Below are 11,463 nucleotides of genomic sequence, written 5' to 3'. Positions count from 1 at the left end.
ATAGACAGACACATCGAGCTGCTTTTCCTGCTTCAGATTTTTTTTACTCCTCCTCCTTCTTGCTAACGTCACCCTGACAATTACAAATAGGTCTCACACAAACCCATACCTGTCAATCTTTTTAATTGCTTTCCTTAATTTTTCTTCCTCCTTCTATTTTTCCCCCCCAAGACTAAAAATCAGAACCAAAGTGTTAATAAAAATCTGAAGAGGTTTTTCAGGAAAGGCATGTATAGTGATTTGTTACCGCAAATCACAACTCGCTAAAAGTACAGCATGCAATGGATATGCTGCACAGTCCAAAGTTCTGGGAAACTTAACAAAAGGGTTACTACTTGCCCTGGGCAGGCACCAAGCAAGTTCCTGTTCACACCCCAGTTGTAAGAAAAGTATGCTTCGGTTTTATGGCCCAAACTTTTTGCTTAGGGTGGGGGAGGGGGTGTGGATTCTTGTATTGTGCATATTTTTATTGAATCGTTTTTGCTCAGATGATTGACATTCAGATCAGGAAGAGAACATATGAAGTTTATTCTCTTTTTTAAAGCCTTTAGAAGTTTATGCCAGCTTTTTAAAGAAAGCACTTGGCAGTGTCTTGTAAAATCAGGATTGTTTTTAAATTTCTACTATGAATGCTGCACAATTAAAAAATAAAACTTCTGACCTAAAATGAGGATGCCTGAGTAAATTCTAAAGGAGTTATAAATAAGTTATTAGATGACACTTTTTTCTGATTTGTTTCAATTTGAACCCAGCAACAGCAGGGGTTTGTGGGGGGGGTTTAAAAAAACTGAGTGTTGGGAAGTAATTTTTGGAAAGTGTTTTGAACCCACATATGCTGTATTTTTAAAAAGTAACTGAACATTTTAGAGCCTGATTTAAAAACACTACCTACAGATGAGAGAGAGTGCATAAAACGTTTAAGCCCAAACTGAATATATAGCAATATTATTTAATGTCACAACTATGGGGGAGGGGGAGTCAATGGACTTACCAGTCCATTTTGTTATATTGGGTCATAAAATCTATGAGGCTGTAAAGTGCTTTCCCTGTGTACCTGCAAACAAGGAGGACACAAGCAGTATTTTTTTTTGTCTTTATATGGAGTTTCCATATACAGACGCATCCAGATCCTTAAAAGATGCTTTGAAACCTTTCGTAAATCGCTGTTGTTTTTATTCTGTCCCAAACGCAAGCGCGGTTTCCACTAGCGGTTGCTAGCGGCTCTGGGTTGATTTGTACCACCTTACGAGGAAGTGAACGTTTCGCACGGAAGGGGAGGGGCCTCTTTCAGCAGCCAGCGGCTTCTGCAGCTTCTAATAACAACAGTGCCAGATTAGCTGCAACTTCTCTCCCCGAGCCGAAACCGTGTATTGATCTAATAATGCATCCGAGGTTTCTTTTTATAGATATCTGTTTAAGAAGGATCAGTTCCGTCTGTTGATAAATTGAAAGCAGTGGAGGCAGCGGTAATTCGGCGCTTTCTTTCTAGGCTTGTAATGTCTCCTTAGCATGCAGATCATCCCCTCCCGTACACACACAAAAAAATATTAAATAGAAAGGCCTTTTTTCATTTTGTTAAAAATGTTTTCTTTTCAGAGCAAAAGCAATCCCTCGATGCCGTGGTCTTCGGCATAGGCTTTGCATGCTTTTTGGGGTCTGTGTTTTGGTTTGCTGCAGGTACATAAAACACCCTGGGGGTTTTTGTTTGTTTGTTGGGCGGGGGTGTCCGTGGCACCGGCAACCTGGCAGCGCTGGCTGGGTTTCGAAAGGGGAAACTTTGTCCCTGTTTGGGGCTGGTGACGATACCAGAAGATCAGCTGCAGGGTTTTGCTGTTGTCTGAGGTTTTTCTCCCCCTGCGGTGACTGCTGCTGCCGCCGATCTGATGTTTCCGTGTTGCTGCGGGGCTGGAAAGGGAGGACTCCAGGAAGGCTGCAGCTTGCTACATTAGATTTTATTTACATACACAAATCGCTCTGTACAGAACCGGGGCTCCCGCAGTCTGAGCTTGAGGTTTGAGACTATCCTAGGCTGGAAAGCCGGGGGGGGGGGGTGCAGAAGAAAGGGGGTAAGGCAAGGACGGCGTGCGGGAACAGGCATGAGTTGGAGCGCCCCGAGCAGCGCGTGGCTGAGATCTTGGGGAGCTCCGCTGTACTGGCTGCGGCGGCCGCTCCAGCTGGCGTCTTCGGCGAGTCCAGCCCCGGCTGCCTGGGGCGGTGCTCGGCCCCGACCCATCGTGGACATGTCCTACTCCCGTCACTTTCTGGATTTCCAGGGCTCGGCCATTCCCACCTGCATGAAGAAGCTGGTGGTGACGAAACTGAGCGCCAACTTCCGAGAAGCTGTTACCTTGCGCCATGATGTGCCTGTGCCACTCCCGGGAGACGGCGACTTGCTTGTCAGAAACAGGTAGGATTTCTCCCCCCAGCCCCCCAACTCTTCTCTGCATCTTTCCTGTTCGCCATGGGGGGGGGGGGAGTGTATGATATCCCCTTTGTCCTGCCCCTGTGCTCAACCCTCCTAACTTCCCACACCCTTTGGCCTCCGGTCTCTTGCACACATGCTCATTGCCACTCGGAGATCCGATCAAGTTGTACCAGCTGCCATCTGGCGACTGCTGATTTAATTTTATTGTTGCGAACGATTGACTCCATAGTCCCGCATGCAACTCCTCTGTGCAACTTCCAGAGCGGGAGCCCTCTTAGTCTGGCTCAGCAAGAACCTACGAAGAGTCTAGTGACTTCAATTTCTGCTATGAGGTAGGAAGTAGGGTTTGCCTCCCCGCCCCCTCCTGTTGGTATGCTATTAAAGTATACTGGGGGATGGGGGATAAAGAGAGTTTTCGCAGCTCTACCTAGATGGATTTGTGGCTAATTTATATGAAAGTTGTGCGTGGCATGAGAGTTGAGAAAGGGACTTCGAAAATCAGGAAATTGAATCCAAGCTCCTCCCAGGTTTCCGTCCGCCTGTGTTTATAACGTGCACCTACAACCCTAGGCGTGTGTTTATAGGTGAGCACCTGCCTGCGCTTAAACCGTGCAGATCCGCGATGACTTATTTTGCTGTAGCATAAAACTGACTGTTCTGTGTAGATCTCCATGTGTGGTTTAGTGCAGAGCCATTGGGATGTTGTGGTAGAAGTTATTTATAGGCACTTGGCGGTGTGTAAGCGCGCTCTCGCCTGTAACACACTCCAGACATTGTTTAGAGCAAGTTATGTATACAGCTGTGCCTGTTATCCCCCCTCCCTCCTTTCTAGTCCTCCGCGTCACTATTCTTAAGCAAACAGTGAATCAACAGGAAAGCAGAGGACTTCGAATGTATTGACAGCCACCCACCTTTCGCTGTCACTCTTCACTGTCTTAACTCGGCGGCGACTCTCTTCCTCCTCTAACAAAAAGCGGCGGCGGGGGGGGGGGGGGAGATGTCACATTCCCGCCCAGTGTTTTTGCAGCTCTAGCCTTAACTGTGCTTACTCGGAAGTAAATGTCACAGAGTTCAGCGACACTTAACTTCCTAGTAAGCATGCTTTCAGGGCTGGGTCTCTTTAGAAGTGTATTGCCATTGTTGGGCGGGTCTGGTCTGGTGCCTGTAGTGCGAGTCGGTGGACTGTTGTTGCGGGTCACCAGTGGAGCAGAGAAATGACATTTTGCTTAACATAGTATGTAGAGATTTGTGTTGGAGCTGGCTGGTACGGGGCGTTCAGATTTTCTTTTCGTGAATTCTCGGTGGTGCTGAAAGTGAGTTAACAAAACGTACCGTTCTCCCAAAAAAGATTTCGTACGATTTATTTTATTGCTCCTCTTCTCTTTATCTTTGCAAAATAAAAGAGGGGAAGGGCGATGACGTGCACGCTGCGTTTTTAATCGATGAGAAAAACTGGAATTCTTGAACTTTACAAGACTGATGTTATGAATTCAGTTGCATATTTCTGTACAGAGAGTGAAGGTGCGTGGGGGTGGGGCAGTCTGATACTTTAAAAAATATATCAAGATTGTTGCCCAATGTAATTTTTCAATACCTGGAACTGGTTTCCTGGCATTAATCCCGAGTAAATATGTGTTTAAATAAACGTTGTTCCATCAAACCCCGGAGTGCCAACCTGGATTAATTGCAAATACACAGGATTAAGTGGTCCTGCGGATTGTATTTGCTATCGACGCGCGCTCGCTCGCTCGCTCATAAGCACAGGTCGCTTCTATGGGAGACGACGCATTTCATACCAGTATCTGGTCCCTAGAAGTATGTGCATGTTTTATACGATGTACGACACCAGCGTTACAGAGAGATATACTCTCCCTGGTGTCAGAGGGTTGAATTGCTGCTGTCATCAGAACATCGTATTTTGGAGAGCGGAATATCTGAAACCCTTTAAAAAAAATCCCTAAATATAATACCCCATGCAGATTACAGTTAAATTCCTCAGTCAGGAGATGAGACGGGGAGGAAGAATCGAGTGGTGTAAAATGCTATAGGGAAATGAACCAGACTTCCTTGTTGCTGCTTTGGGTATCGGAGAAGTTGCTGTTACATCTGTGTTTCCGAATCCCATCCCCCCCCCCCCCCCCGCCGCCGCCGCCAGCTCTTTCTCCTCCTCTCTCTCTCACCCTATGAAATTTGAAAATTTATGCATGCAATTTATTTTGTTTTCTATGTAACGCCTCTCATCCTGCCCTTGATACTGGGTGGGCGCTCTGGGGACTTGGAGGACGTGCTAGTGCATACTCCGGAGTGGAGCTGGCAGCTTGCGCCGGAGCAGTGAGAGACGAGAGAGAGAGAAAGAGAGAGAGAGAGCCCTGCCTGCCTTACTCGGTTTTAACACTTTCCAGTTGGCAAGGAGGCTTGTGATAAATTGCAGTGTTGGAGTTCTCAACTTTTGTGTCATGTGGATTTGCCTGAGATGTTTTTTGTTTCTTTTTTCCTTTTTGGCTGGGACAACGCACAGAGAATGGAAATATCCCTAGTGCAAAATATAGCATATTAAAAGCAAACCTTTCTAATGCTTTTTCTTACCTTATGAAAGCTTGCTTCGAACTCTCTCCTCTCCTTGCCCACATTATACTGGAAAAAGGACTTTCCCACCCTCACACGACAATGACTACTAGGAAGGAAGGAAGGAAGGAAGGAAGGAAGGAAGGAAGGAAGGAAGGAAGGAAGGAAGGAAGGAAGGAAGACTTCAGTAGGTTGTGAATGTGGTTGTGTTTAGGCCATCACTTCAGTGCAGAGAGGAAATGGCATAATCGGGGACATTCCTCTTCACCCAATCAAATACACATATACATGGCTCTTTGAGTTTTTTAAGTTTGTGTAATACACAGAGAGAGGGGGGAGGGATTCTCTTTTAAGTGGACTGACCCCTTCTCCCTCTGTCTGAAAAATAATTCCACCTCTTAATTCCAGGATTTTCGAACAGGGGGAAAAGTAAACTTTTCACATTTTGTGGGAGGTGTGTTTTTAGGGCAAAATGGAGGGAGGGCTAGGCATGTTTAAAAAAAAAAAACTGACCAGCCATTACTATCCCCACCCATTCTGAAAATGGAGTTTTCTAAGTAAGTAAATGCATGATAACCCAGGAGAGGTGTCCGAGTTATGCGTTTAAAAAATTCTGTATGTAGGGAGGGTTGGTGTGATTTCTAGAAACAGCTTTCAATTTATGTGGAAGGCCCTAAAGCAAATTGGATATTACAGCTAAGAAGAAATGGGAAATGAGGTTGTGGTTTGGAAACACACAAACTCAAAGTGAGTGGGAAAGCCCTAGGCAATTATCTACCGATTGTTTGGGCTGGTAACTTTTTTGTTGTTGTTTTTTCCCCCGGTTCTTGGCTTTGGTGACTTTGTTTTGTCTGCTTCTCCAAGAGGTTTCCCCTGAGTCTTTCACCCGCCTGCATTCTGCACCTTGCTTTGGGTAAGGCACCTTGCTTTGGGTAAGGGTATCCCCTTAAGCACACTCTTTTTTTACGTGTAAGTAAAGCCGGTGAAATTCACTCTGCAGTTAGGTTGAGGTTTGTTTGTTTTTTTAAAACCGTCTGGAACTAGATCTTTGGATGCAACGCCTTGCCTTTTGGAACGTCCTTAAGGCTTGGGCGCCTTTCTGGTTTAAATGCAAACTACAAAAGAGGGGGAGGGGAAGCAAGGGGGCGTAATGAAGGTCACGTAGTTAATTTAAAGAAGAACAATGACTGCGGAAAGCCGACTCGCCTCCTTGATACAAGTTTGCAAGCTGATCTTGAACTTGTATTTTAACTTTTGAAAGTAAAGACCCTAGAAATCGCCGGATAATTCTAGGCGCATCGCTCTCTGAGGCCAGTACGTGTGGCCAAACTCTTCCTGAAAAGATTTCATCGGACTTTTAAAACAATACTTTCTGTTTTGTCTACGATCAGGTAAAGAAGGTGGCTTTTAAAAATAAAACCGAGTGTCACCAGAAAGGTTTGAATAAGAACTGGGTGCTTTAGCAGCGCTTAGGGGTCGCACTGATTAATAGCAATGCGTCCACTGCAGAATTCGCAGAGGTAGAAGCATTTCCAATTCTTAGGAGGCTGGATTTCTCCTCACAGCTCTTGCCAGTAAGCTAGACACCAGTTGCCACACACACACACACACACATTTCTTGAGTCGTGTGGCCTTGCTTCTAAAAGCAACCTCTTTTCACACCTTTCCTGAACCGTCCTGAAGCCTGAGGTCCTCCCAACTGAGGTAGACGCAGCAGGGCTAGGAGGCCAGCTGCCGGCGGGACTGGCTTGCTTTGCAGGAGAGGGCTGAGTGGAACCGTGGAAGTGGCCAGGCGTGAGGAGAGAGGACGAGGGCGGGCAAGAGATGGAGGTGCCTGGAAAAGGGAGCTCCCGGCGGCCTATGGCCCTAAATCGATTTATCCAGCAGCAGTGCTAAGGGATCGTCTCACTTCTTTGGGTGTCAGTTTTGGCCTGTTCGTACATCCCTTCCAAAGGATTGAAGTGGCGGGGAGGGGGCGGGGATTGCATCAAACACTTCTGAGCCGATCCTCGCCTTCCCTTGCTACATGCAATCCACCACCACCCCGCAGTTAACAGACGGAGAAGCTTAACTGATCTACATGGGGGGGGGGGGGAGTTTTCCCTTCTTCCACATTTGGGGGGGGGAGGGGGGCTAGCAAGCTAGGAGCCAGCTCTCCAGCCCTTGGCTAGCCTGTAGTAGAGCCACGCTTTGTCCTCCGAAGCCCCGATTTCCCGTCGCCCCAGCTTTTCAGTCTTAGCCTTCCTGCCCATATGAGTGCTGCTGTTGTTTAAAGAAGGGCTTTTAAACCAGAGAGGGCTGTGGGCGAAGGGTAATGTGAAGAGGCAACCCCGCTCCACACACCCGAATGTAGCCCAATCCTAGCCCATCTTCTGAGGCAGGATTCCAGGTGACGTTTTGCTAAATGCCCCAACCTCATTCTGATGAAATCCTAGAACTCGAGTCTTCATTTCATGCAGCTCCTCCTGCTCGCGGATCGGGTCTGGAGGCTGCATGACCCCTGGTGGGGGTGCCTTGAAAAACAGACGAGGAGAGAGCCGCAGTTGGGAGGAATTCCCTCGGTTCCCTGGCATAAGCGACTTTGGGCAAAAGGGAGGGAGCTCCATAGGCAAGGCAAGCTAGCTGTGTGTGGGGATAAAGTGGCAAGCAGTGGTAATGAATGGATGAGGCCGCTTTTGCCTGTCTCTCTGGTTAGCAACCTCTTTGCAAGAAGTTACGTTGCAGGCAGGGGAAAGCTAGAGTCTGATGCACTGGAGTAAGGTAGCCAGTCAAGCCGCAGGCCTTGGCTCTCTCTTTTCTCTTCCATGTCCTCAAGGAATTATGTCATTGCTTTGCCCTGAAGCTGCTGCCCCCCACCTCACCCCAAACAGAAGTCATGTAAATTAAAACAGGAAGGAAGGGTTTTATAAGGAGCTGTACATGGAATAGAGATTCTCTTTTTTACAAAAGTCCACTGGATAATATGAAAAATTAGGGGGGGGGAGCAACAATTTTCACATTCCTTTCACTACCTAGGCATGATTCTGAAGCTGTGCTATACCGCATAAACCTATAAACGGGGTTTACTTCTGGAAAAGGTTTCCCTTAGAATTAAAAATGACCAATGTGGTTCTGTTAATTTTGTTATTTCCATGGGTGATAAACTATTTCAAATTACCATAAATCCACAAACAGCTCTCTAGTTAAGGCATTCAGATATTTTCCACATATTTTCACACTTTTCCACCTAATTAAATACCATGATTTTTGTTTCTTTTGGCATGTGGAAGAAAAGCCATATTGGCATTTTAGAGAGAGTGATTCTATAGAAGATTCCCTCCCTGCCCATTTGTTTTACCAAAAAACTGACCATAAACTTCTATCTCCAGGTTTTAATACTCAGGGTGATTTTTACCTGTTAGAGTATAGTTGCATAATTTTAGCCCTTCAAGGTTGTTTTAAGGTGTTGCAAGTAATTTGTATGCAGGAAAATATTTTAATAATGTGCAAATGAGTTGCATCAAAAGGCAAATGTGTTACAGTCACTCCATCCATTTTCTTTAAATTTGCCCGCAGTAACACTTATGACCATCGACCTTGGAGAGGACATTGATATTTCATGTTATCATTAGTCACTAAAAGTGTTATAATCTGAAAGTTAATTTCTTGCCAGAGTCAACATGTTTATTACTTTGTTCATATTTTATTGTAATGTATTATTTGTATAAGAACAAGCCAATTTTTATTCTCTAGATTATGCAAAACCAATTCTTTTGTTCTTATTTTGGTTAAACATGTCTCATATTTTAATTTTGAGAAATGTGTCAAAAGCTGTGCTCGTAGAATTGTGATCTGATTAAAATAATCTCTCTCTTTTTTGCATGGAAGGGTATTTTTTCCATCTTGATGATATTTGAATATGTATCACTGAGATCTCTTATCTTGTGTATTTAACTGAAAGTTTTTCTTCTTATGATGAATAAAAGGCTTGTCAAAGAAGACTTCTTAATACTTTTTTGTTTTCTTCTAGATTTGTTGGCATTAATGCATCTGATATCAACTACTCAGCTGGTCGGTATGACACAACAGTTAAGCCCCCATTTGATATAGGTTTTGAAGGAATTGGAGAAGTAGTGGCTTTGGGATTGAGTGCAAGTGCTAGATACACGGTGGGCCAGGCAGTGGCCTATGTCAAAGCTGGGGCTTTTGCTGAATACACTATTGTGCCTTTTAAAGAAGCTATTCCAGTGCCTTCTGTGAAGCCTGAGTTTCTGACACTACTGGTAAGTGGAACTACTGCATATATCAGTCTGAAGGAGCTCGGAGAATTGTGTGAAGGGAAGACTGTTCTGGTGACAGCAGCAGCTGGAGGGACTGGCCAGTTTGCTGTGCAACTTTCAAAGAAGGCCAAATGCCATGTCATAGGAACATGCTCCAGTGATGAGAAATCTGGTTTTCTAAAATCCATTGGCTGTGATCATCCCATCAACTATAAAACCGAAAATGTCACTGAGGTCCTGAAGAAGGACTACCCACAAGGTGTGGATGTAGTATATGAATCTGTTGGTGGAAAGATGTTTGATTTGGCTATCAACTCCTTGGCTATCAAAGGGCGTCTGATAGTTATTGGGTTTATCTCTGGCTACCAAACACGGACTGGCCTTCAGCCAGGATATGTTGAGATGCTGCCAGCAAAACTACTAAAAAAATCTGCCAGCATCCAGGGCTTCTTCTTAAACCATTACTTTTCTGAATACCCAATGGCTATGAAACACTTGCTCAAAATGTGTGAAAACAGAGAACTGGTTTGTGAGGTGGACCTTGGAGAGATGTCTCCAGAAGGCAAGTTCACTGGCTTAGAGTCTGTATTCTGTGCTATAGATTATATGTACATGGGAAAAAACATTGGAAAAATTGTAGTTGAATTACCTCATTCTGTCAACAGTAAGCTGTAAAAACAGAACAATGATATAAATCAAAAAAGAGAGAATGGTCACTTTATGCCTCACAATAACTAAAACAGTATAATTTTTTTTAAAGTTTGAAATAGGCGACATTAAAAAGAACATTTAGGTGTTAGTAAAATTTTGATTTGTTTCAGTTGGAGCTTTTGTATTATTTTAAAATGTAACTTGTCATTAGCATTGCATTTAACAGCTCTACATTTTGTGTCTGGAAATTCAGCCTCTGTACTGAATCTGAGCATTATTCAGCTATAAAAATTGATCTTGTAACTTTCCTCTGATTTGATATCCATTTAGAATGGAAACTTTTTCAAATAGTTATGTCTTAAGTGAAAGTATATGATATAAAACAGATTCTGTTTTTTAGATTCTTCATTTCAAATGATGAATACGGCCCAACAGGAAATGGTGGAAACTGTACAAGAGTGGTTTGCAATGGCGCCTTCATAGGAGACCATTCCACTTGATTGTGCCCAATATTTTCAAAAAGTGAAGCATTATCTCTTTCATCCTGGGGGTTCCAAATCAGTGGCTCTATTTTCTGTACTAGGCAAGGCAAATTTCTAGTTCATCTAGGAAAATATATGTTGCTAGATAAATGTACTGGTTCAAAAAACAAAGAAAAAAAAGTCGAGTTTGCTGCCATTAATCAAGCCTGCCAAGTTCAAGCCTTTCTTTCTGTTTTGACATATACTTCCGGTAATGTCACTTTTCCAGTATTCTTTTTGTTATATTACCCTATTAAATGGGATAAACCTTTGCTAAAATATTAAGTTCTGCTTATTCTGTTAATTCTGGTTATTTTAAGGTAATCTAGGAACAAAGGAATTAATAAAGCCTCCAGAAAGTCTTCTGTTATTTATTTTGCATTATTATTCAGTATTATCATGCCTTCTTTTATTTCATTGGAGCATCATATATTCTGTAAATACTTCCACTGGAGACAGATTGACATGCTCTAGATTTGTTTGAAAATAGAAAAGTTTGTACATTTCAGGAAATAAAACATATTATTGATACATAAACGTAGATGGAAAATGGGCCTCAAAAATATATTACTAGATCTATTTATATAAGGAGGTAATCTTCTTAGAGAGCAATCCAAAACAGGTCTACTGAGAATCCTATTCAAGGCTGGGGCTTACTTCCAGGAAGGTGTTCTTAGGACTGCAGCCTTAATGTAGCAACTAAAGCAGTAATGTTTAGCTGCACCTACGCACTCTCCATTCCTGTTATGCAGCATCACCATTTTAGATTCAGTCGTCACCGTTTTAGATCCACTCCTGTTGCATCTGGCAAAGTATGTGAGAAATTTCTTTCTGAAAGAATTGGCTAATCCTTGTCCTAATGTCAGACATCATTGGACCACATCACATTCCATTTTCAGCGGGAAGCAAGAGAGGGAGTGATTGAATTGGCTAGGTTAAGATAGTATCAGTGAGAGCAGAAAAAGGTTATGCAATAAGATGCTGTCTCTGTGAGAGCATATCATTTACACATATATTCATAATTTTGTTAAAATGTTAGTTA

At 43.6% G+C, this 11,463-nt stretch overlaps 1 protein-coding gene across 1 annotated transcript; it reads left to right on the top strand.

Annotated features, from left to right (window-relative positions):
- Positions 1–2,061: 2,061 nt before the first annotated feature.
- Positions 2,062–10,002, top strand: PTGR3 (prostaglandin reductase 3). The gene is made up of 2 exons (XM_060244081.1): positions 2,062–2,407; positions 9,000–10,002. Exons 1-2 carry the CDS (start codon positions 2,097–2,099, stop codon positions 9,922–9,924), a joined length of 1,236 nt encoding a protein of 411 aa, XP_060100064.1. The 5' UTR covers positions 2,062–2,096; the 3' UTR covers positions 9,925–10,002.
- The last annotated feature ends 1,461 nt before the right edge of the window (positions 10,003–11,463 follow it).

The sequence above is a fragment of the Heteronotia binoei genome, chromosome 7 (genome assembly GCF_032191835.1).
Source record: "Heteronotia binoei isolate CCM8104 ecotype False Entrance Well chromosome 7, APGP_CSIRO_Hbin_v1, whole genome shotgun sequence".
NCBI lineage: Eukaryota > Metazoa > Chordata > Lepidosauria > Squamata > Gekkonidae > Heteronotia > Heteronotia binoei.
Note: the sequence above shows the minus strand (reverse complement) of the source record. Positions and strands in the feature narration are given on the sequence as shown.

Excerpts from the sequence above, each read along its gene's own strand:
- PTGR3 (XM_060244081.1), top strand. The coding sequence starts at position 2,097 with ATGAGTTGGAGCGCCCCGAGCAGCGCGTGGCTGAGATCTTGGGGAGCT. Across the intron at positions 2,408-8,999 it reads GACTTGCTTGTCAGAAACAG|ATTTGTTGGCATTAATGCAT; the intron begins GTAGGATTTCTC and ends GTTTTCTTCTAG.